The sequence below is a fragment of the Narcine bancroftii genome, chromosome 1 (genome assembly GCF_036971445.1).
Source record: "Narcine bancroftii isolate sNarBan1 chromosome 1, sNarBan1.hap1, whole genome shotgun sequence".
In the NCBI taxonomy this organism is placed as follows: domain Eukaryota; kingdom Metazoa; phylum Chordata; class Chondrichthyes; order Torpediniformes; family Narcinidae; genus Narcine; species Narcine bancroftii.
The window spans coordinates 426,856,358-426,883,670 of record NC_091469.1 but is presented as its reverse complement, the minus strand read 5'-3'; the positions used below and the strand labels follow the sequence as shown (position 1 = coordinate 426,883,670).

Sequence of the window (27,313 nt, the reverse complement as noted above, 5' to 3'; positions counted from 1 at the left end):
CCTCCAAATCAGGAGCTAGAAAACACTTGGCAGCAAGATTGGGAATTGGGTTTGGATTAAGAAAGATATGCATCCTTGATTTTAATTGATTCTATTGTCTCCAATTTCCGACATTTATAATGAGGTCTCAACTATTCTAAATAGGACATTTGTTTGTACATTTTTGTTTGAGGGAGAATTGTTCAATAAGAGTTGGTATTTTCATCATAACAGGACACACACCCATCCACCCAAGAATTTATCCAATAACATGCAACAGCCACAAATAATTGGTAAAATGGTAAATGTTCCAAACAATTAACAATTTTTTAAACTGAAAATTCCCCTTTTCTTTCCAGTTTTGGTATGATTCATGATGGAGAAGGGAATATATGCAAGAAGTCAGAGGGCAACATCATGTCACCAACACTTGCTGGCCACAATGGGGTCTTCTCTTGGTCAGCTTGCAGTCGACAATATCTCTACAAGTTTCTGAGGTATAGCCATGTTTTATTCCATTTAGACAATGTGTTTAGACTTGCATTTTTTTAAAATGGAAAGTGCAGGTTGAAACCATTCTTTGGTAGAATAGTTCAATCAGGAGATAATGATCTAATTTTGGAATGCCCTGCTAATATTTAACAGAACTTTACATACAGGATACATAAAGTTTCACCTACTTCAATTATTTTCATGCCTGAATTTTTAATATCCCCTTTTGACAGTTGATGATCATAATTATGTGTGTTATTTCTGGATGTGTGTTTGGATGTTTTTGCACCAAGGACCGGAAAACATTGCGCTGGTTTGCACATGTACATTTGAATGATAATAAACACTTGAACTTGTCGCAACCTTTTATTACATTTTATATAAATAATTTACATTCACTTAGTATATTTTTAAATTACAATCATGTCCATCCCCTCAAAATCATCACAATTGGGCAATGTTATTTGCTGATGTCCCATTTATATGCTAGTACAAAACAAAAATGCACTTCATATCTTCTGTGCTCCATGTAATTGTTAACTAAGTCGGTTTGTGCCTCTATTGAGCAAAGATGTTGCTTTTGGATATCCTGATTCAAGAATTGATATTGGTCATATATTAGAATAGATGTGAAGATCACATTTTTCGAGTGTAGAATGAAAACACGAAGTACTGGAAATATGCCATTAGACAGAAAAATATTATAAATGCAAAAGGATAGATAAATATTCACAATTGCAGTTGGTGAAAATGTGCCGACAGACCTTTTGGTGGTTTCAGAGTAGTTCATGGTTAGTGTAGTACAGGAGGTTCAATAGTTAGATGTTGGGGCGGTGGGGGGGGAAATAACATTAGTGAACTAGAGATGCTGGAGTTCAGGCTTCTGTATCTTCTCCCTGAAGGGAGCAGCAAGAAAAGATTATGACCACATTGAGGTCAATTAATACGAGTCCCATTCTGACAGCCCTTCATTTTGTTTCAAAGTTGTGTCCAGTTCTGATTTGCAAAAGAGCTTCAGCAACAACTGCTAATGTCCATGGCATCTACTTGCAAGGACAAGTGCAGTAGGCACAAGGCAACACCATCTCCTCCAGGTAGGAGGACACCAATCTGATGAAAGTACCCTGCCATAAGATCTAAATCCCAGATCGCACTATCCATCCCAGGAGGGTGCAGTTGTTTGAGAAGGTGGTCTGCTACAATCTATTCTGAGCCAATGAAAATTATTGGCAATACCCCATCGCCCCCCCCCCAAAAAATAGAAAAGGAAGTAACTTGAGGAATGTCAACAGATGCTCAAAAAAACTCCACGGTTGGGCTCAGTGGTGGTGGGTGATTTAAAGGAAGGAGCTTTAAGTTACACAATCCTCTACTGTGTTCAAAGTCAGTTGTTTGTCTTTTGCATTAAAATGGAAGAATAATGCAAGTGGTATCAATCTGATGGACTTCTCTTGATATCATCTCTGTGTCTCCCACACAAAGGGCTGGGGTAGAATTAACTAGAAATGTGCCAGTTGCTGGTAGCTTTTAGCAAAAGGGTTTCAGCTAGAGTTCCACACAAAATTAAGACGACACTGTCAAATTTCTGCACACTCTTTCCAAAAACACTTGATTTTTATTTAGTGTCACACATCTTTTCAAATATCAATATATTTTCAGCTGGAAAGAAAATCTCCAGTAATCTTTTGACTACTAGAATTAAGTTTAGAAAAAGTAAATTAAAGGAATTACTTCACCCGTAAGTTATGTAGTATATGAAAAGTGCAGGTAAAAGAAAATAGTCTGTGGCATTATTTTAAGAAGAGAAGGGATTAATGTGGGTGATAGAAGATGAAATAGTGCTGTGGACAGACTATATTTAATCCCAAGAGCACACGACCACCAAATCAAATAAAAATTGAGGGAAAACTTTGCTGGCTTTTCTCACAGTTGCTTTTCTTTTAACCTTCATTCCATTAATTTATAATTACAGACAGTACCCGGTTAAAAACGTCTGATTTACGAGCAATCCGACAAACCTACTGGAAGTAGAATGGCATCAATTTCTCTTTGGAGCATGGTGGTCATAATTCTAATAGAAATGACCAAAAAAGTTAAATTTTATTAGTATTGTGTAACCAACAGACCCCACACTGGTCCCGCTGCCCCGCACTTCACCGACAGCCCGCCACCCTCCCCCACACCAATCTTAGGGAGGGAGGGGGGTGGAAGAAGAAGCAGCGGTGTGCACCATTATGATGGCGCTGTCAGACTACGTCAAACTCAGCCTGGGCAAAGCAGCGGGCGGGCGAGGGGACGAGCAACCCGGCGGAGGGGAGGGGAGGGAGAAGCAGCATGAGCCATTGCGATGCCCTGCAAAATGGCCTCTGCTTGGCCCTGTAAAATGGCTGCTGCTTGGCCTTAAAGTGTTATTAAAAGTATTATTACCTGTATTATTATAATGTACTGTGCTATTATGTTCAATATGTTTTAGTGTATTGGCAAGTGTTTTGTATTCATATTAAGGTTTTTTATACACACACACACACACACACACACACACACACACACACACATGCACACACACACTCTAACTGACACTAAATAAGGATCGTATATACTGGTTATGACTTAAATACAAATTCAAGTTAAAGACAGACCTAGGTAATGGAATTCATATTTAACCGGGGAACTCTCTGTAAATAATATTTTTTTAAATAATTTGAGTTTTACAGGCTATGATTTTTGTCTTACTCAGTTTCACCAGGAAATCATTTGTTAAAATATATTAATGATTTGTGTAGATCTCTTCCCAAATCGTCATTCAGTTATGGTATATTTGCTGTGGCACACACACATTTAAGCACAGACATACCACATCAGTGGTTAAATGAGATGGATGATTCCTGCATTCAGGTATCTTGTCACAGCTTTCCAAGAACTTTCCTCCACCCATCTCTATGAAGGTGTGTGATCAAATCTGCTGTACAAAGTTAAAGGTTCCATTATTATCATGTAATACTACATTTAGAATGTAACATGCATGAAATTCTTTAACTTTTGTGTACCATAAGGCAGACAGAGAGTCTCCACTTTGTCCAGCACCCCTCATGGAAACCTACAGCACTGGTGTTCCTAGGCGGTCTCCTCTCCAAGTACAAACAAATCAGACAATCTCAGCTTTATTCAGACTCTTAGGTGTGTAAAGTTACATATAACAGGGATGTCTGTAAAGTAACAATTACAGTAGCTCCAAATTACCTGCTGGCAAATATATTTACCTTCAGTTCTAAACATTTGAAAATAAACCTACAGTTTGAATTTAGTCAATGCTACCCACAAAGTATGTAAGTTAATGTTCCCAAGATTTCACTTCGATGTTAAAAAAAATTAGTATTCCACAGTTGGAGAAATTAATACTTTACAAAATTATGCTTGTCTTCTGCTAACTTAGCTGTGGAGTTTGCTCCAAAGACTTTTTACTTCTGTGCATACTGTAGGCACTATATTGTTTAATCTTTTTTATATCACTTGCATGCAGTACTTCCCAGGCAACTTGTCTTGCTGATGAACCAAAGCCAGCAAAGGCGTACAGATACCCAGACAAGCTGCCGGGAGAACTCTATGACGCTGACACACAATGCAAATGGCAGTTTGGGGAGAAAGCCAAATTATGCAGACTAGATTTTAAAAAGGCAAGAACATGCTCTTGAATTTATATTTGTATTGTTTTCACTGAGAATATCATGCATATCTTGTGTATTGATTACCATCGGGAAGATAGTTATTAAATGTGTTATTCAGAATTAATTAATATACATTATAATCACTTCCGCTGCAGGAATATCAGTGTCAAAGCATCAAAGGTGTTGAAAAAGAAGATTTAAAGGTAATCAGGATAAACTTGTTTTCACAAAGAAAAAGGTTGGGACTGCCAACTCTCCAGCCTTTTGGATGACAAGGTGCATAGAGACTAGGATGAGTCAAAGAAGAGAAAGTTAGGATAGACACTGAAAACTTACTACACCAGAAAGCCAAGAAGACAAAATAAAATGTAGTGATGAATTTTTTTTAAAATCAAGACAAAGAGAAATCATTAAAAATTATTGGCAAATAATATCAAAGGAAAGTGATTATGTTTTTGACGTTTATGAAGAGCAAGAGGTTATTTAAGAATAGGGACCAAAAAGGATAACATTCTTTTGAACAAGGGTCTTTATGAATATTTTGCAACCATCCTTGCAAAAGAAGGGTTTAATGCTTTCATTGCATTTGGGGTGGAAGGATGGGAATTAATGGATACTCAGAGATGAAAAATGTGTGGGTTCAGTATTTTTGAAAGTTGATTAAGTTATTGGATACAGATAAAATATATCACATCCTTTAAAAGAAGTATGGGGTGGGGGGGAGATTAAAATAAAACCATTCCTATTTTCCATTCATTCCTGATTTGGGGAATGATGTGAAGAATTGGATAACTATGAGCTCAAGTTAAAATATATTGTCAAAGTACACACATGACATCACATACAACCCTGAAATTCGTTGTCTTGCGGATCAGACAGAATATCTACTTATCAGTGACTGTAAATTGTACTCAAGGAAAAAAAAGATGCATATGTACAGAGAGAGCAAAGAAAGTGTAAGCAAACTGGGCAATACAGAAAACCTAAATATTTATTTAATAATAAATAATGTGCAAAATAAGAGTCGTAGAACGTTTCTTATTGGGCTTGTTTAGGAATCTGATGGTGGAGGGGTAGCAACTGTTCTGAACCTGCTGGTGCAAATCTTCTGGTGGCACTTCATATGTCTTTCCCGATGGCAGACACAAGAATAGAGCATGTCTGAGGTGGTGTGGTTCCTTGATTACTGCTGATATCCAGCGACAGTGTTCTATGTAGATTTTCTCGATGGTGGGAAGGGTTTTGCCTGTGATGTACTGGGCTGTGTCCACTACCTTTTGCAGGGCTTCACTGCTCAGATGTATTGGTGCCCCATACCAGGTAGGCCAAGATGCAGCCAGTCAGCACACTTTCCACCACACATCTGTGAAAGTTTACCAAGGTTTCTAATGTTATACTGAAGCTCCTCAAACTTTCTTCACGATGCCATTAGTGTGTTGGTTCCAGGATGTGTCACTGAGAGAGTGAGTCCCAGGAATTTAAATTTGCTCATCCCTTCCACCTCTGATCACTGGATCATGCACCTCTGGATTTTCCTTCCTAAACTCTAAAACCAACTCTTTTGTGTGGTGAAATTGAGAGATTGTTGTTGGTACACCATTCAGCCACATTTTCAATCTCCCTTCTGTATGCTCACTCATTGCCCCTATTTATGCAAACCACGACCGTCGCTTCATCAGCAAATTTGTAGATGGTGCTGTTGTCACACCAAGCCACACAGTCATTGGAGTTTTGTGAGTAGAGCAGGGGGTAAAGTACATAGCCCTGTGGTGCTCCAGTGCTGATTGAGATTGTGGAGGAGATGTTCTTGCCAATCCACACTGATTGGTGAGGAAACCCACGATCCAATTATATAGTGCGGTTCTGAGGCCCAGGTCATGGAATTTGCTGATTAGGTTTGATGAGATAAAAGTGTTGAATGCCAAACTATAGTCATTAAAGAGCAATCAGATGTATGTGCCTTTGCTGTCTAGGTGTTCCAGGGCTTTTTGTAGAGCCAGAGAACAAATATATAATTGTTTAAAAGGGAGAAGGATAAACTCTAATTGCAACCAATGAGTTTAACCATTGTGGTGGTCAAATTACTGGAATCAATGCTGAGGAACTATATTTGGAAAAACAAATAAATCAGGAGCCATGACTGTAGATTGGTTTTCTAAGTTGATAATTCTATGAGGAGATAATGAGGAGGAATATGTCTTTCATATATATATTTTCACAAAATTTTCACATTGTCATATTGCCAAAAAGTAAAAATTCACTTAATTTTACTTCGATCTAAAATTGACTCAGTAGCAGGAAGCAACGGCTGTTGGTTCACTGGTGTTTTTGTGTTTGGAAATCTGTTTTCAGTGTGGTTTGACAGGGCTTTGTGCTATTTTGCATTTGCTCAAATCTTTTTATATAGAGGGCATGAAACAGAAGGCCAAGTTCATCTTTACAGAAACTGAGATAGCTGATGTCTGAGGGCACTACTAAAGTGCGTTAATAGTTTTGTAGATCTAATTAGCTGCATACTCAATGAATAAAGCATGGCTACACAATCAACGACCTTCATTACCTTCGTTAAGTGCATTTTCCAAGGTTTTGCTCACCGGGTATTGATTGAGGGAAGCATACATGTATTCAGAAAATCTGAGACAGCAGATAGATGTCCATTCATTCTACAGTTACCAGGAGGTATTATGTTGGAACATTCAATGATAGTGACTGTTGCAGCCATGGCCTAAAATTTGACCAGAAATTCTAATAATGCCATGCAATGCTGAAGTTGCCCATTATTCTCCAAACTCCTGGTGCATCATCATCTTCAGCAGCTTTTAAATTGGTGGTGGGTTGGGAGTTGGGTGGCAGAGGAAAAGCTACCTTTGTCAGTTAACCAGAGACCCAATGCTATATATATTTTTGCTTTTGACTTTTGTCTTTTACACTACATATAACAGCTAAAAATGTCTCTCAATGCCTCCTTAGATCTTATACCTCCTATTATGTGACACTTTATTTAAACAAAAATCTCTGTACATTTCATCTGCATTTTCTCTTTCTCACTTCATCAAGTTTCTCATGCATCCTGAATCTGTAACTCTTATCAAGAAGCTGGCCTTAGGAATCCCAATACAATGACTGGATAGATCAATTGAAGCTGAACTCCAAACAATCAGTAGCTTTTTAGTCTAAGTTGTCCAGGCAGTTGTTTTTATAATTATGTAGAAATAATGTGAAGATTGGTATTTAGGATAATTGGATACATTTTCCAGAGAACTAATGATGAATATTATGACCAAATAGGGGGTGGGGTGGGGACAATTCAGCAAGATCCTTGGACATTTTGCCTTTTCCTGTTGCAAAAAAAATAGAATGTTAATTCAGATTTCATTTGTAACTCCTTAGCAATAAGTTTGGAAACAGTAATTAATTTGCATTTATTGTTTTGAGTTGATAGAAGTGTTATAAGTTCATTGATTTTCTATCCTTTAGGACATTTGTAAAGCACTTTGGTGTCATAGGATTGGCCGAAGATGTGAAACAAAATTCATGCCGGCTGCTGAGGGAACTGTCTGTGGGCTTGACAGAGTAAGACAATACTTTGGTTGTTCAACCATGAATAGTTTCTGCAATGTACTTTTTATTTAAATACCTTAATTCATGAATATATTTTGCATTACCAAACCTTGTTGAATCATTGGTTTTTGGAATAAAATAATTCCCTTTTTTGAAAATCAACTACTTCAAGATTTTTTTTTTGTTTACTCAGTAAAAGGAACAACACTTGCTTCTAGAATTCAACCTAAATTTCAGATGTAATTCATGATGAGTTGACAAAACTTTGTCACCTGATAAAATGCAGTTAACTTAAAATGCACTGCATTATTTTGGTGCACAAGTACAAATCATGGTCAGCCAAACATATGGCCTGAAGGACTTGCTCATCTGCTGCACTGTTCGATGTTCAAAACAGTTCATTTTCACAGTTTCCAAAAATTCTCATGAGAAGGAACCTTCTAATAATTGCTATTATTGAATTGCACTATTTATATATAATACCAAAATTATGAGATTATGAAGAAAATCCATATTAATATATTTCCTCCATGAATTGAATATATAAAGTCTAATAATTTCTTGGTGCTGGTAGGATCAGGCACAGAGAGAGATCACTACAGAGCTGGAAATATGTAGTCAATACTTTCATTTTAACTGTAATTAATTAACTGTGGTAGAATATACCTAAGGATCAAAATAAGTTAAATAATGCAAGTGGGCTGTGAGCCACAGTGTCTCACAGTGGATTGTAGTGAGGATTGGAGAGCTTGGTCTGGAGACTAGAATGCTGGATTTTCCATGTGGCATTGCTATAAAATGGGCTCTACAATTCTATCTGAGCTTTGCAGATTGGACCACCTGGCTTAATGATTGTGATTAACAAGACCAAAAAAATTATACACACCATTAATAGTTAAGAGAAAATTTGCCATTTATTTCACTGATAAAAGGCTAAGGAGGAAAAACCCAACACCCAACCCCAACCAACCAATTTTCCCTTGAAACCGCTGCAATCGTGTCTGCCTGTCCCGCATCGGACTTGTCAGCCACAAACGAGCCTGCAGCTGACGTGGACTTTTTACCCCCTCCATAAATCTTCGTCCGCGAAGCCAAGCCAAAGAAAAACTCCTTGCAGTTCTCTTCAAAATTATCACTGGTTAATGTCAACTTTAACCTTGTACCAACCAGTTTGCATCTGTTTTCTGTCTTATTGTTTCATGTTTTTCAAGAGAAAAGGTGCTAAGTAGTTTCTTGATAAACATGCTTTAGATTCTGACTTGTATTTATCAGCGGAATTTTTAAATGATTCAGTAGTTACAATGACTACACTTTCGCTCTGTTTATCTTGCAGAGATGGTTGCTAAATTTTAAAATGTGCTCATCTCCAATTTCTCTTTCTCATTCATGAAATTGTGTTGTAATTAGAATGGTTCATACCATATTCACCAATCTATGTCTGGGGTACTGTAATTGCATGTGGATTATCAAACTTATATTTTTCACCTTTGGATGACCACCATCCCACAGTGAACTGAACTTGAATGCTGAGAAGAGGCATCCTTGAAATCCTTGGTTGGTCGGACAGCATCTGTGCAAAATGAGCCAGAGTTAATATTTCAGGATCATGAACTTTTATCAGATCTTTAATCAGTTCCATGAAAAGTTCAGCTATGTGAAATGTTAACTCGAGTATTTATTTTGCAATTCAGATGCTGACAGATCTGCCAAGAATATGGCAGCATTTTCTATTTCAGAATTCTATTTTCTGCAGATTTTTGCTTAAGCAGACATAGTTATTGGTTATTGCTAGTATATTCTGATCCCAACCCGAATCCATTTGAGGCAACAGCAATTGGGATGTCTTTTTTTAAGATATCAAAACTTGAATTTAACAATCTAAAAGCAAATTTTTTTTTAAAGAATAGCATTTATTAATCATGTATTCAACTGCATTCATGTGATTTTCTAAACAAACTGAAGGGATGGATGTCATATTTAATAAAGCTATGCTGCCAAAGTACTGCTGTACTTGTGCTGGTTCTAAGAGTTCTAGCAAAGACCAATGCAATCATAATTTTTAAATGGCAGGTTAATTCTCTGCAAACACTGCAGTGATTTTTTTTGGCATGAAATGAAAGACAAATGAGCTAAATGGATATATAATTGGTAAGCTATCTATGCCAATCTTTCATTTTAAGTACTTTACAGAGCCAAGTACTTGTTGGCTGCTTATCAAAATATGATGTGCGTCTCTAGTCCTAGGTTTACAGGGAGATATTTTACTCCAATAAATACAGAAGTACTTTTTGTGCAGTAATTGTTCCATTCATTTTCTGGTTCAGCTCCATAAAAATATCTTGGTATTACATAACAAAAAAATGCAATAGCTGCCTCTGCAGTGGTCACATTACATTTTTTCATGGAAATGTAACACACTGCCAGGTTTTGTCATTGAAAGGAGAGGTACAGATTGATGAGTTAATGTTGCCAGATTCTCATACGTTTGTATTCAGCTAAACTTTTGGGATTGGTCTGGGATCCATCCAGCACATCTATCTGAAATAAGTGGGCACTATGCTTTTTTTGTGTGTAAAAGCAAACAAGTGTACAGTGTTATTCCATCACCCACAGACTGATAGAACAGCAAGCTCTAACAATTGAGTGAAACACTTCTTGGGAGGTAATAGGGAAACATAATTCTTAGAGGCTGCACAATCTAAGAAGAACCTAACATTATAACCTAGTGGATAACTCTAACCAGTTGGAAAAGGAAATCAGGTCAAGTTACAGACTTCGTGATAGTGGTCATAAAGGTTCATAGCTCATAAACTGGCTCGTTGGCCCTCTGAGTACACTCCAACCTTCAACCACCCATTTTACAGTAATCCCATTTTTAGTCTCCTTACATTCTCATCAACTGTCCCAAGCATCTACCATTCACCTGCACACTTGGGGAAAATTATAGTGGCCAATGAACCAACCAACCCACTTCTTGGGAGGTGGTGGGAAACCATAAAGGGAGAAACCATAAAGACAGACGTCAGACTCACAGGTCTATAATTTCCAGGCTTACATTTTGACCCTTTCTTAAACAGCGGAACAACATGAGCCACCCTCCAATCCTCTGGCACTATCCCCGTGACCAGTGACATCCTAAATATCTCTGTTAATGGCCCCACTATCTGTACACTAGTCTCCCTGAGTATCCTTGGGAATACATTGTCCGGACCCGAAGATTTGTCCACCTTTATCTTTTATAACACTGCCTTCACTACCTCCTCGGTTATCCTTATATGATTCATGACCTCCCCACTGTTTCCCTTTACTTCAACTGGTACAATATTTTTTTCCCTAGTGAATACCGAGGAAAAGAAATCATTTAAAATTTCCCCCATCTCCTCTGACTTTTCACATAGCCTACGCTCCCTATCTACAAGGGGTCCAATTTTATCCCTCACTAATCTTTTACTTTTAATGTACCTATCCCTTTGGATTTATTCTGCCGAGAGATGTTCAGAAATTAACTTAAATTAGAAAATCAAGTGCTACTTGTTTTTCTGAATCTAGTGAGTGTTGCCTATTTAAGCTGGCTTACATTTGGAGGTGAAGATCAGTTTTTATATCTACAAATAATTGGCATCATGAATAGGCTAAAATTAAATTTTTAGTTGAATTGTTAGAATCCCAAAATTCGTACAGGACACTGGATTTCCATGTGTCATAGCGATCCCATGGAATTCTGGGATCCAATATGCCCTTAACAGGCTACTCTGTTTACAGCAGTGGTTCTCAACCTTTTTCTTTCCACTCACATACCACTTTAAGTATTCCCTATGCTGTAGGTGCTCTGTGATTAGTAAGTGATTACTTAAAGTGAGTGGAAAGAAAAAGGTTGAAAACTACTGGTTTACAGCCTTCACTACAATCAAGGGGAAATCACAAGAATTTGCACTAATTTATCATTTTTGCAACTGATGGCAAAATTTCCGCTACTATTATTATTGTTTGCAGCCTGCATGAACTTACAGATGTCATGGTTCAAAATATACATTTCTTTCTTCCACCAGAGTTTTCATATTAATGTAGCTCATCAGGTTGGCATTTATCTTTTTTTCAGAAAAGTGCATCAAGGTACACAAGGATTGTTACTGTGCTTTGTTCTGATTTGATGAGTGGTTACTTTTTTCTGTGAAGTGAACTTAGCACATCACTTCAGGAGAAATTTAACACCTTCGACTTTAATAAATAAGGCATATGTTTATATTAGGAAAGTAGTAGTCGAATGGTTAACTTTGGTACAATCCAGAGACCTTGACAGACAACCTCCAGACACAAATTCAAATCCTATTACTTAAAGTAGGAATTTCAATTCAGTTAATAAAATTAAAATTTTACTATTAACAATGTTAACCATGAGACTTCATAGCTCATATCAAATCTATATGGTTCATCAAAGCCCTTCAACAAAGCCCTTCAGATAAACCGAGGCAGCCATCAAATGGATAGACATAGTAAGGGATAAGCCTAACCTGACAAGGAAGGAGAGGCAGACCCTAGCGGAACCAAAGGAAAAATAAGGAGTTACAGTGCTCCCACAGAGTCCAACTGCCCATTCTGGCTCATCAGCTCAATATAGGCTTTCAATGGAAATGGAGATGATGATAGTTTTATTTAAAAATACTGCAACCATGGGAATTGCGCCTAAGATGACACCACCTAAGATGGGCAGCAGCCATGAGGGGTTACAGACTGGGAGCAGAGAGCTGGCACAGGGCTCCAGAGTACATACATGACATCTAATACAACCTTGGGATTCCTTTTTTCCTGCAGGCACAGCAGAATTACCACTAATTGGTAGTGCAAAAATTAAACTGTACACAGCATAAGCATAAACAAAGAAATGTATACAGATAACAAATGTAAACAGTCTGTACAGTACAGAGAGAATAAAAAGAAAATTAATGAAATGCACAAGTAAGAGTCATTAAATGAGTCCCAGATTGAGTTTGCTATTGAGGAGTCTGATGGTGGAGGGATAGCAGCTGTTCCTGAACTTGGTGGTACAAGTCTTGTGGCATCTATACCTCTTTCCTGATGGCAGCAGTGAGAACAAAGCATGTGCTGGGTGGTGTGGATCCTTGATGATTGCTGCTACTCTTCGACAGCTGTGTTCCCTGTAGATGTTCTCAATAGTGAGAAGGGCTTTGCATTTGATGTCTTTGGCTGTGTCCACTACCTTCTGGAGGCTTTATGCTTGGGGTTTTGGTGTTCCCATACCTGACCATGATCCAGCAGGTCAGCAGACTTTTCACCACACCTCTGTAGAAATTTGGCAGGGTTTCTGATGTCATTCCAAACCTCTGGAAACCACTGAGAAAGTAGAGGCACTGATGTGCTTTCTTCACGATAGCATTGGTGTGTTTGGTCCAGGGAAGATTCTCCGAGATAGTGACATCCTTTTATGCAACTGATTGCACTCAGAGACAAGTGAGGAGTACAACAGCTTTTAATAGCTGACAATCAATGGCCAGTAGACACAATAGTTCTCAGATGAATCTGAAGTAAGATAGGAAAAACAGGGTTTATATTGGAGTAGGTGAGAGTGGAGCCAGGGGAAGAGCCAGCCATCTGAACAATACACAGACAATGAATTCCAGTTCACTGCATTCACCTCTTCCTTCAGAATAGAGCCTGTTGGTGAAAAACAGAAACGATTCATTCAAAAAAAAACTAATACTTTACAAATATTTATGTTAAGTCTGTTAGAGGGTCTGGTAATTCTGGTTGAGCGCCGCAGTACTGGAGGACTTTGAGCTTCCTGAACTTCATGGATTCCCTGTAGTACACGGACAGCTCCAGCACAGGTCATGGGGGGGATTGGTTCACTTCCTGAGCAGTGCCCTCCGGGACCCTGAGTGGGGTACTCAGTAGCTCCTGGCACATTTGAGGCATCGAACCCTCATTTTTGGCAGGTGCCAGGTCTCTGTTAGAGACTATCTGCCATCAGGGTATGCCATGTTGGCATACGTTGGGTTGGCATATAGCAGGTGCACCCTCTCAATCGGGGGTCTGTCTTGCTCCTCCTCGCGTGTTTTCTCAGCAGGACTGGCCCTGGTGCCATCAGCCAAGCCAGGAGAGTAGTCCCAGACATGGATTTCCTCTGGAATGTAAACATAAGCTCGTGAGGAGTTGCGTTGGTCACCATTGCAGAAGAGCGACTTTATGGAGTGGAGAACCATGGGTCGGACCGTGCCAGCATGAGTCTGAAAGGCCTTTGGACTGCAGAGCCTATTTCACGACCTTCCATACGGTCACATTCTCCTTTTCAACTTGTCTGTTACCCCAGGGATTGTAGCTAGCATCCTACTTGAGGAAATGCCCCTTACGAGCAGGTCCTGGCATAGCTCTTCGCTCATAAATGATGAGCCTCAGTTGCTATGAATATAACTGGAATACCCAATCAGTGTGAAAATAGAGTGCAAGGCCCTCATGATTGTGGTGGTGGTCATGTCTGGGCAGGGGATGGCAAATGAAAAATGTGAATACTTGTCAATGTTCTTGAAAAAGTACATGTTTCCATTGGTGGAAGGGTTGAAATCGACACTGAGTCATTGAAAAGGGCGGGATACCTTTATCACTTGTGCTTTTTCGAGCCGGTAGAAGTGCGGCTTGATGGCCACACAGACCTGGCAGAAATGTCCTCAACAGAGTAGGGCAGGTTGAGTACCTTGAAGAAATGAGCCATGAGAATGATGCCTGGTTGGCAAAGCTCATCGTGCAATAACCACAACTGGCCAGTGTATGCAGAGAGACATCTTCCTCTTGACAGAGCATCTGGAGGCTCATTGAGAGTACCTGGCCTGTATGCTATATCATAATTATAGGTGAAGAGTTTGATCTTACATGAATGCCACCGATCGCTAGTCTGTGAGTAGTGTAAATTTTCTTCCAGCCAGGTAATGCCTCCAGTGCCTGATGGCCTCTACAATGGCTTGAGGCTCTTTCTCCAAAGATGGGTTCCGAAACTCATGGCCTTGAAAGGTACGGAGCTGAAAGGCCACCAGCCTGCCCACCTGGTTAAGAGTAACAGCCAGAGCTACATCAGAGGCATCGCTTTCCACCTGGAAGGATGCATTCTCATCCACCTCATTAACGGTGGCCTTTGCGATGAAGCTCCGGACATAGACGAAAGCCAGTTGGGCTTCGGATGACAATGGGAAAGAGGTGAACTTTAAGAGGGGCCAAGCCTTATCTGCATTGTGAGGGACCCACTTGGCGTAGTAGAAGAATCACAAGCACTTCCTTAAGGCCTTTATGATTTTTTTGGATAGGGAGGTCTAACGGGTGCATTTGATCGGGGTCAGGACCAATGATTCCATTCTCCACCACATAGCCCAGGATCAGCAGACGTTTCATTCGGAACACGCACGTGAGGTTCAGGGCCTTGGCTGTGTGGAGAAACCTCTGGAGGATGGCATCATGGTCTTCCAGAGCGTGTCCACAAATGATGATGTGGTTAAGTTAAGGGAAGGTGGCCTTCAACCCGTACTTGACAATCATTTGGTCCATCTATCTCTAGAAGTCCAAGACCTAATTAGTGATGCCAAAAGGGACCCTCCGGAACTGACAGAGCTGTCCGTCTACCTCAAATGCTGAGTAGGGGCAGTCCTCAGAACAAATTGGTAACTGATGGTATGCAGCTTTCAGGTCAATGGTCGAATAGATCCAATACTGCGCAATTTTGTTTACCATGTCCGAAATTTGAGGGAGGGGGTATGCGTCCAGGAGTGTGAAATGATTAATTGTTTGGCTGTAGTAGTCAATCACTAGCCTGGACTTTTCTTCCCCTTTCACAACTACCACCTGGGTTTTCCATGGGCTTTTGCTAGCTCAATAATATTTTCCTTGAGCAGCTGGTGCATCTCAGCTCAAATAAATTCTCGATCCCCCACACTGTATTGCCTGCTCCTTGTAGCTATTGGTTTGCAATCGGAAGTCAGATTCGTAAACAGTGGTGGGAGGGATCAATATTTAGGGTGGAGAGACCGCATGTGGCATTTGGCTTTTGGGACCTTCCGTTCTGCACTGTGATTGGAGGGAGTGGGCCAGAGTACTCCATGGTCATGCTTTTAAGGTGACACAGGAAGTTCAGGCCCAGCAACATAGGAACACACAAATCCTTCAGTACATACAGTCGGAACTTACAAAATTCCCACCTTTTACAGTTAGATGTACTATACAATACACCTGGATCATTGCAGAGTGTGAAAGTAAAACTAGGAAAATATGATAGTCCATCGGGTACACACTTAAGTTGTACCGCAGAGCCATCACAGAGTTCGTAAAGCCTCTGTGGAGTCAGTGTCTACTAAGCAGCCAAATGTCCATTTACTCTCACCTCCATCATTGAGTTATTCAATTGGGGAAGTATTGCCTGATCCAGGACGACCGATGCCAGTGCTCCAGAAATCCCGTTGCTCCCCACGCTGATGTCTACTCTCTCCGCTTGGCCCACAGCCAAACAAGATGGCGTCAACCACGAGGCGTGGCAAGATGGCCACCCTCCATTTTGATCTAATGAAAGACTAGGTGGTGTCAACCTCGAGGTATGGCAAGATGGCCACTGTGGCTTCCTGTGATGCTGCACTTCCGATGGCGGGTCCCACCAAGAGACGCAGCAAGATGTTGGTGGTGAGCAGCATGGAAGAAGTTGAGGCCGTCACTTCAGGACTCGGGCATGAGTTGAACGATGATTTGGGGGTTGAACACATGGTCACCTTCTTTGGATTCCCTTTAGCCCGACAGACCTTCACCCAGTCCCCTTGCTTACCGCATCCTGTACATCTGGTGCAGGGGTGCTGTGCCTGTCCACAGAAGTAGCATCCCCATCATGTGTGGCCACAGTAGTCAGCACTGGGGCTGTGGGGGTCACAGGTGCCCCAATGACCTGGTCCTCTGAAAAAGCGCTGCTTTCACTCGTGAGGTTGTCAGCTCCCAGTTGGGCCTGGTCGAGTACTTTTGCCAGCTCCAGGGTGTTGGCCAAGTCTTTCTTCCCCAACTCTAGCAGTCGCTGCCTCACGTACCTCGATCTCACTCTTGCCACGAGGGTGTCTCAGATTTGTTCCTCCTCTCTCACCCGGGCCATGGCCTCTTCTTAGTGACATTTTCTGGTCAAGGACCACAGTTCAAGAACGTAATCGTCCAGTGACTCATCCGGACACTGCTGACATTTGGAGAGTCGGTGCCTCACCAGCATGTCATTCTGGAGCCTCGTAGCGGGCCTTCAAGCCTTCTATGGCTGACTCATAGTTAGCACGGTCTTTGATGACAGCGAACTCTTTGGGGGTGACTCAAGAAAAAAGTGCCAATCTCCGGAGACTATTCTAGTTGAAGATGTCTTGTGTGGCCATCAGGTAGGACTGGAAGCATTCCAGCCAGTAGGCTAATTCCTCTGGGGCCTTAGGAATCAGAGGGTTGACTTGGAGCATGCCTGGCTTGAAAGGGGCTTCCATCCTGCTTCAAAGTTAAGCTATTAAAATTATAGCATGACTGATTGCACTCAGAGTCAAGTGAGGAGTACAAACACACTCTTAATAGCTAACAATCAATGGCCAGTAGGCACAATAGTATTGAGGTGATTCTGAGGTAAGGTGGGAAAACCAGGGTTTACATTGGGGTAGGTGAGGGTGGAGCCAGGGAAGGAGCCAGCCATCTGAACAACACACAGACAGTTAATTCCAGTTCACTGCACTCCCAAGAACTTAAATTAGCTCACCCTCTCCACCTCTGATCTCCCAATGATCACTGGATTGCATACCTTTGGCTTTCCTTTCCTGAAGTCAATAATCAGCTGTTTAATTTTGGTGACATTGAGTGCAAGGTCATTATTGGTGCATCATTCAGCCAAGTTTTCAATCTCCATCCTGTGTGCTGACTCCTCCCCTTCCTTTATACAACCCACTACCATGATATTGTTGGCAAATTTGTAGATAGTGTTTTTGTCGTACTGAGCCACACAGTCATAGGTGTAAAGTGAGTAGAGCAGGGGGCTATGTGCACACCACACACCATACACCCCCCTTGAGTAAGAGAAGCAGAGGAGATGACCCATGGGACAGTGACCACGGCGGCGACCAATAAGGGGCTCTGAGGATGAAGAACACTCAGGCAGTGGACTGTTGGTGACTCGAGGCGAGGAATCCATAAAGGCTGTTGGTGACTTCAGTTGAGGGATTCACACCAGGCTGCCATTTGCTGGAGACTAGCTCAAGACTGGCTAAAGCAGTACTAGGTATCTTAACTGGGAATGGAGAGAGTGCTGAGGGCAAGGCAGTGTCCCTGATCGTGTCTGAGGTTCGTATCTGGAGCTCGTGCTGCTGATAGTTTGGGCTGGACTCTGTGTGGCTACATAGGCTGTGGGAATGCTGGAGGCGAATCCATGGACACACAGTGACTCTGAGGGGACTCTCTTTTGCTTGTTTCTCTGACTGTTAAGAGGTGCTTCAGACAATTAGAGCAGATGGCAAATTTTGTGTAATATTGCACTGTCTTTATTATATGACAATAAATGAATCTTGAATGCCTGCCATCCTTGCCCTCTCTAACCTAAATGTAACTCCAGGATAACGGTTGTGTGCTGATTTTCCCCTTAAACTGATTAGTATTCAGTACACAAGAAGGCAGCACACCATCACTTACTCTGAGGCAGCAAGAGCCTTGCTATTGATTCTGGCCCTGCCAGCAATGTGCAGCCCTGTGATTAAATGAACAGAGATAGCCTGAATTAATGCCAACACAATGATGTGAATGAGGACAATGTTGATAAAAAGGATATGTCAGACATTTGAAATACTGATCCTGTTTTTTTTTATTCTTAATTTCTTTGTGGTTAATACAATAACAAACCAGATATATAATTGGTGATACCATTCAGTTCTATTATTGTGGTATGGGCAGATTGGGGATTTTTTTTTGTGTGTGTGTATATGAAAAAAAGTGTGATTTTTCCACATTTTCATGGCTTTTTGTAAAGTACTTATTTTTTTTTGTTAGGGCTGCAGAGAATGGAAAATTATATTTTCAGATAATTAAGCCATGTAGCAGCTCCTTTAGAAAAATAAATATAAGATATGATCGGTGCTAAATTGGAGAGCTGCCAAGTCCTCATGTACAAAAGATGGTGCACAATTATTAGATGCTCGTCAATGCCAAGCAGACAGCACAGTATCTCTAAGAGTGAAATTCTTGTGTGCCAATTCCACACCAGACATTGGGAAGAGAGTCGGTGTCAAAGGCATCATTGTTTGCTCATACGTTTCTATCCTGTCTCTATGAAACGCATTTCCAAAAATATCAATACATCTATGTATACACCTAGGATTGCATTGGATCTCCTACGTCATGTTACCTCTCACACCTGTTTTGCCATTCAATAAGATCGTGGCTGATCATTTATTGTCACCATTTTTCTGTACTGACGCCACACCTGAGTCCCTTCTTATATGAATGAAGAAATTTCTCTTCAACGACTGACATTTTATGGACTGTTAAGGATACCCCCGGCTGGAGAAAGATCATCCTTGCATCTCCCCTTCTCATGCTATAACAAATTTGAATGTTTCAATTAAATCATCTTTCATTTTCTAAACTCGAGTACAGACTGATTCTCCTTAATTCGTAGCATGGAACAGAATTGTTGTGCCAGAATTAATTCTGATGAACTTTAATTACCCTCCCTCTTTCACAAATATGACCTTGCTTAGCGAGGGAACCCATATCTGTATGTAGCATTCAAGGTGCAGTTTCACCAAGACCCTATATAATTTTCTTAAAAGTCCCAATTCATGTACTCAAATCCACATGTATTAAAGACCAACATGCTCTTTGCCTTTCACATTGCTTGTTTCACCTGTGTGTAAACTTCCAGGTCTTGCTCAACCTTTCAATGTCTAGCCCTTCTTAAAATCCTATGTTTGCATTTTCCTATCAAAGTGGACAAACAATGGAGAGATCATGAATGACGATTAAAACAAAGTTGAGTGGTACTGTGGGCCATGAGAAAGATGCACAGTAGCTTCAGAGAAATGCACACAATTTAAATGAATGTATGTGAACATCTACTGTATCCTTACCTATTCAATTAATGTCTATAGTTTAGTTTATTTATATAGCACATTTAAAACAATTCACATTGACCAAAGTGCTGTACAGATCATAAATTACATCTTAACATAAGCAGGTATTTAAAGTCCAGTGTAAAACAGGTACCTGAAGTTCAGAATTATACATACAACATGGAAACAATCAACAATCACCTCAAAATGCTTGCAAGTGAAAATACAACTTCAACCTGGATTTAAAAGAGTTAAAGGAAGGGGCTGATTTGATGGAGGGAGGAATGTTGTCCACTGTTTGGGGCTACAGTAGTGAAGGTACAATCTCCCCTGAGTTTCTGATTTGAGGGCAGAACAACCAAGCGCCCTAAATTGGCTGATCTGAGGGCTGTTGAAGTGGAGTTGGGTGTGAGTAGATCAGAGATGTAGGAGGGGGTTAGTCCATTAAGGGTTTTGTAAACAGACTGGAGAACTTTAAAATCTATTCTGAGCTGTACTGGCAACCATTGAAGGGAGACCAGAATAGGGATGATATGGTCCCTCTTCTTGGCTCCTTTTAGGAGCCTTGCTGCTGCATTCCACACAAGTTGCAGATGGGATAATGATGACTGACTAATTCCTGTATATAGAGATGTACCTGAATTCTCCTCCCAACCTGAACTCTGGCTTTACATTATTAGCAAGTTCTGCCTTCAGCCACACACACACTGGATGACTAAATGAAAGAAAGGTGATCAAGGTAGAGGGTGAAGGAATTTTCTGCAGAAAAATGTTTGGAGATCAGCCAAAATGGAGCAAAAATTCATCATGCAGATGTGGTTCATGTCTCTGAGACTAACCTGATTTGAATGGAACACGGCAGAAGAGTGACGAATCAGAATGAGTGCAATGAAACTTTGTGAGGACGAGAAGTGTTCAGTCACAGAGAGGAAGAATGGGATGAAGAAACAGACTATGGGGACAATGAGTGCAAGTCTGTAAGTTACAGAGATATTGAGCCACTGTTATAAAGTGGGTACAAGGATAGAAGAGATTTTGGAATGATAGGATCTTATGATAAGGCAGTGATATTAAAGCAGTGGGGGAAGATCATGCAAGGTAAGATTGGGGGTTATGTAGTGCAATGCATATCCTACTTAGATTTTGTTGAAATGCCAATATGAAAATAAAAATTGGATTTTTCTCAAATTGGAGTATCATGTTTCCTATGGCTGTAATGACACTAAATTGCTCCAGTCAGCTCATTCTTATTATCTGACTAGTTTGCCTGACCCAATCAAGAGCAACATGAATTGATGTCACTTAAAATACAACTTCCAGTGAATGCTGTTTTAAAATATGCTGTTTAGTTGCCAGGCCAGTCTATAAAATTAGATTTTGCAAAGTAGTTCTCAAAAAAATAAAGCCAAAGAGTTATTGTTTGCTTTCAGCACTTAACCAAGTAGCGTAGATAAGCCCTAACCCTTTAAATGCTTATTTTACACTAAAGCATTGAGGGAGAGCTTGTACTATGTTACCTAAGTATTCTTGAAACCTATGATTTTATTTATGTTTCTGGACCTTCACTTCAAATAAATATTAATACTGTTTTGCCGCTAAATCAATGTATTGCATGTAATGTAATGATTTAAGCCTCTTCTCAATTCCCCTACTTCTTCTACAACACAGTGGTGCCGTCGCGGGCAGTGTGTGAAGCATGGGGATTCAGGACCAAAACCAGTACATGGCCGCTGGTCAAACTGGTCCATGTGGTCACCTTGTTCAAGGACCTGTGGAGGAGGAGTGATGAGCAGAGAACGCCACTGCACAAGTCCAAGGTAAGAAGGCATTCGACCAGTCACTGCTTATTTTTTCCTTTTCTTGAGAATTTAGTGATCAAAACCTCTCCCCGTAAGTTCAACACAAAATTGAAGAAGTCCCTAATAAACTGACAGTTGTGCATGAGCTCCGTGGTTATTGGCAGGAGAGCATCAACCTGCGAGGAGTTCATGTTTAGGGAGAGCTTTGTGCATAGGGTGTTGTTCTGTAATATTTGTAGTTGTGAGGCAGTTGAAAACCGTCTAGTGAAATGCTTGAATTCTAATTGTGAATCCTATCCCCGATTACCCAGCAACTGTTGAATGTTGGGAAATATTTCCAGAGTTTTGATAATTTAATTTTAAAAAATGTCAATAGGAAGAACAAAACAGCATGCATATAAAATTATCTTGGCAATCAATAGGCCAGTCTGAAGTATTGTTGTGTCACTTCTTTAATTGAAAAGGCTTTTTCCTGTATTTTAGAAAATCAAACAGTGTTTGGGTGTGAAGAACAAAGCTTTAATCTAACTGAAGATTTTGAACATCGTGACAGTCTGGGATTTTTTTGTAATCCATCCAGAATTGTAAATTAAATTTTCTAATGTCTGAAAAGCTCTATGAAATAATGTAAATTTAAATATTTTAGAATTTTTTTTTGCCATTTATCTAATTCAACCTTAAGTCTCAATCTAATTTGCAGTAAAAATCAAACTTATTTCCATATTTACTGAAGATCTATTGGAAAATGTTAATAGATCACAAGGAAATCCCATAATCTGTACAATAGGATAAACCAATTCTTCTTCTTTGGATAAATCTTCGTGGACGAAGATTTATGGAGGGGGTAAATCTCCACGTCAGCTGCAGGCTCGTTTGTGGCTGACAAGTCCGATGCGGGACAGGCAGACACGGTTGCAGCAGTTGCAGGGGAAAATTGGTTGGTTGGGGTTGGGAGTTGGGTTTTTCCTCCTTTGTCTTTTGACAGTGAGGTGCCAGTAATTAACATACTATTCCAGATGAATCTGAAGGGCAGTATCTTTTTTTTAAATTTTGGCTTTACAGCCATAATAATCCAGTAAGCCGATGCTTGGTTAATTGATATCTCTTAACATACCAAGAAGATTGAAATACTAAGGATTTCAAATTGCATTCAACAGTGTTAACAGTTTTTGAGACCAGATCTTCAAAACATACCTCTGAATTCAAGCTTTAGTGAGCAAGTTTAAACAGAGAGTTTAAACAGAATCACCACTGAAATGAGACACTCAGAGCTGAGCTCGGTAGCATGAGAAAAGACAGCCTTTTCCAGTATTAGGCAGAAATATAAGAGCCGCAGTTATACAGATGCTGTGAAGCTAATTAACATTAGTTCTAATTGAAGGCCACAAGGCATCGATGTTTCATGTGTTCACTGCAGTTGTTTATTCTGTTTAACATAGAAGCGTCAAGTTCTGTGTAAGCTGTGTTTCTCTTGTTGACACTGAAATTGAAGAGGATTTAAATATGTCTGTTGAATTTTCCCACCAGCTCCATCTAACAAGGGACAGTTGAAGACATTGGAAGGAAATTATCAACAGCTTTTCTTCTACCACAGATTTTTTAAAAAGATGCAGTATTATAGGGTGGTTTGATATCTGTAGAGCCTCCGTGAATTTACATTTCTTAAAGAGTCATTGAATGGTTATTGTGCAATAACACTCTCAAAAGTAGATTCCTAAGTGAAAACTGATTGACAGAGTCTTAAAGCATGGGACAGGCCCTGCGAATGTTACAATTGGCCCCAGCATGCAGTCTTCTGGCCAAATGCAGTGGATTCATCCTGGAGAGTCTCCGCATATACAATGAATCTGGCCTACCTCGAATGAAAATTGATACACACAGAGCTTCTCCTCTTTCCTTTTAGACATTGGTTGATGTGATTTAGATTTTGAATATCCTTTTAATAAAGGATTACCTCCAACGTGGGTTTGAACTTCCCCCTGTTGTCGGGGTCCTTGGAGATGTTATGCATTTATAGGAACCTTTAAGGTTGTCATATTGTTTGAGAAGTGGTGTCTACCATTACTTTCTCACTGCATTGGGCGCAATGTTGTACAAGGACCATTTTGTGTGGGGGAGGAGGGGTCCTTTCTGTTGGTTCATAGAAATTTCATAGGGATAATAAGAAAACATATAATGCCAGTAGTGGAAGTCATAGTTCGTCCAGTAGCAGTGCAAATATTGAAGCCCTATATAAAATATCTTGTATAAAATTTATAGCTGAGAAACCAACTATGGTATGATATTTATGCAGCATAATGAGCCAGTTCCTCCTCTCCTTCATTAAACCCCCTCAGCATGTTTACCTAAGCTTTTTTCTTTCACATACATGCTTATTTTTTTCTTTAACTCTAATAATAAATATTGAATATTCTCTAATTTTGAGTGACTTGATCAGATGCTGTGTAAATGCAACATGGTTAGTGAAGCAGTTAACACTACACTAGTATGGTGGCAGTGACCAGTGATTGAATCCAGTGATGCCTGTAGGAAATTTGTATGTCCTCCCCCTGACCACATGGAATTCCTCTGGGTGCTCCAGTTTCCTCCAAGGTTCTAAAGATGTATGGGGTTATTTGGTTATCACTTGGATGCAGTCAGAAGGCAGGGAATCAATAAATTGAGACAACTACAGGTGGGAAAGGGCAGCTGGTAGTATTTCAGCAGTTCTGTACAATGTAGTAAATACGAAGACGGACACTGATTGAATTAACAAAGAATTTATGGAGAATAGTATAAAGGTTGTGAATATTTCTGATCTGATAGCAGATTTTTTTAAATTGATGGGGCTTGTTTCATTATGAACCCAATTCCAATTGATCAGCTTCTATGTTTATGTACTTGATACCTAATTAATCCCTTAAAGCATGATCTTACATTAATATCTCTAATGTTCTCTGATAGTTCCTTTCATCTTACATGCATCAAAGCACAAAGTATTATCTCTAGGGTCAGAATAAGCAGAATTGCCAATTATTTGAGGGCTTTAAATACATGGGATTTTGGTAATCTCATTGTAAGATTCCTTGTTACTCAAGGTATTCCAGCAATTATAGCACATGATATCTGTCAAGTGCAGGACTTTTCATCTAGCTCTGGAGAGCTGAGAGCGCTAAGAGATTCAGTCTAGCAAGTATACAAGCTCTGATTCACAGATATGGATGTGTTAAGTATTGAAAACCCAGCAATTAATTCTTGATTTATAGGTCCATGGTATTAGAATAAAAATATATTTCCCCTTATGTGTAATTAATATCAGGCCTTCTCTACACTTGCAATAGTCACTTGCAGGATCTATCAATTGAAATTTATAATTTTCAAGGAGGAAGTAGGAACTGCAAAATCAAGCAGCACATCAAACCTTCACATTCACTCTGCCTTTCCCAGGTCTTAAAGCCCTCTCAACCAATTCGAAAACCACATCAGATAGCAGCTATACCTACATGGGTTAAATATTTTACTAATGGCTCAAAATGAAACATTATCCCATTTACTCGAGCTAAACTATCCAATTTAAGATTCTCACCCATTTATTATATCCCTCCTTACATCATTAGTATTTTGCAGCTACAATCACCGATGCCCTCATTAAGCACATCCTTTCATGAAAAGTAATGGTAGTACTACTAACCTTTAAGAGGTTCCAAAGTATGTTGGTCATCAATTAAAGAGAATTGAGTGTACTTAGCCCTTTGGAAGCTATTAAAATATAAATATGATTGACCAATTTGTCATTGTAAATTAGAAATGATCCCACCAGGCAAATATATCCACTAAAAGGAGAATTGAAACAATTAATGTTTTGACCATTTAAATGAACAAGAATAAATTCTCAGTTTGAAGAAGAATAAACAGAATAGTTTATAATATTAGTACAAGTTAGCACACAGTAGTTTAGTTTATGTATACTTAAAGTCTTAAAGCTTTGAGTCAGCTTCTTCAAATTCTGGTCATTAAAGGAAGTGATGATGGTGATGTAGCAAGGCAGGGGAGAGCCTTTATGTTCTTAAACTAAATTGTTGATTTAAATGAAGGCTGGCATATTGAACAAATCTAGCGCAAACCAGAGCCAGAAACATTGTCCAGCTGAGCAATAATGTCCAGCTGGTAATGAGAACTTTCAGGAGATCCAGAAAAGCTTCCTAATTAATCAGTTGAGCTATTAAGACAATTAGATTACCCCTCCCCGAAAATGACATCAAGCAAAACTGCAGGATGTCCAAAATGTTGTGCCTTGACATGTGGATAGACACATTATTTCTGTACTGATTTTGATCTGTATCTGCTCTGATAGTTTTTCCAGATGAAAGTGGGAAGATTATATTCAATAGAAACTACTCCTCCAACACTTCCTGCTTCCTTTAAACTAATCAGTGAGAAAAGCTCCTGATATTTTGTTCAGACATGTATACACTTACAAGTTAATATTTCCTTTTGCTACTGTCTCAACAATTTTTAAATTGGTTTTGCATTAATCTTATAACATTCCAAACTTAGTTGTCCACAAACCTTAACAGAGACCCAATTTAAAAGACCATGAGCAGTGCAGTCATACAGTATGCAATTCTTGGTGTTGCCTGTGTGAAGTTGCTCTGTATATACAAGGCATGCAAATGGCATCTGGCCCATCCACTAAAATCAACCTTAACTACAGAATTGAGACCCATTTCAACATTATTAAAAGGGTCCTGGCCAGCTTTACACAGGTGACTGGCAGCAAATTCAGGAAGTCCAACTTTCAGGTACATTCTTCAAGTGTTATTCAAATTGAATGCTCCTATCACCCGACTCTCACAGCCAGTATCCACATCCCCATGCTTAACCTATTTACAGAATAACTTAAATTCACTCCACAATCTATTCCAATCATGTGCCTAATTCACATACTCTACAACTCCCCCAGCCCTGCAATCCTCTGCATATACCCTAATCATCTTCATCACCAGTCTCCCAACCATTTCCCCTCATCTTTTCATCCTCCCATCCTAAACGTTGAACTCCATGGACTGACTCAGATGAGCTTAGTCATCATTTCTTGCCCAACCATTATTCTCACCACTGATCTTCACACCACCATTAAATCCCCAATCCTTCCTCTTCCTTGCACCTCTTTCACTAGCACTTACCTGACCAATCAACCCATCCCTCTCTCCACAGCAGTAGAGAGGCCACACATAGGTATTTTTTGCATAGTTATAGTTGTCAAGTATAATGGATAAATATTGGGAGGAATTTGGTAAGATTAGTGGGTTACTTACACACATTTTAAAACAGATCTTTTTTGAAATACTGAAGAATTCATATTCAGTAATATTGCAGAAACTTTGGAAAATAATATGTACATTTCACAAATAGGTGCTAATTGAAATGACTTCATGAAATGAATAGACAAACTGGCTGTTTAAAAGTACCTACAGAAAGGTCACTCCTGGGTTTTGTTTATCTAAGAAACAGATGGAAGCAGAAGGATAACTTCTGTTGTTTGCTGAAGAAGGTGGGTTTTTTTTGCAAGTGAGAGAGTCACATGGGCTTTCCGGCAGTTGGCACTTGGAGAGAGAGGTGAGGCAAAGCAACAAGCTCTCCCAGCCAGTGTGTATGTGACACTGAAAGAGACTGAACAGTCACAGCTGAAACAAGCCAGGAAAAGCTGGTGGGAAACATTAAGTTCCAGAGCAGTGGATGG

General features: G+C 39.8%; 1 protein-coding gene across 1 annotated transcript in view; it reads left to right on the top strand.

Moving 5' to 3' along the window:
- The window catches only part of LOC138760465 (A disintegrin and metalloproteinase with thrombospondin motifs 16), a 213,277-nt gene that overhangs the window by 108,416 nt on the left and 77,548 nt on the right, over positions 1-27,313 (top strand). Inside the window, exons 9-12 of the mRNA XM_069931104.1 lie at positions 339-476; positions 3,992-4,145; positions 7,614-7,709; positions 21,461-21,609. Of these exons, the coding sequence (XP_069787205.1) occupies positions 339-476; positions 3,992-4,145; positions 7,614-7,709; positions 21,461-21,609 (537 nt within the window). The remainder of the gene's footprint in view (positions 1-338; positions 477-3,991; positions 4,146-7,613; positions 7,710-21,460; positions 21,610-27,313) is intronic.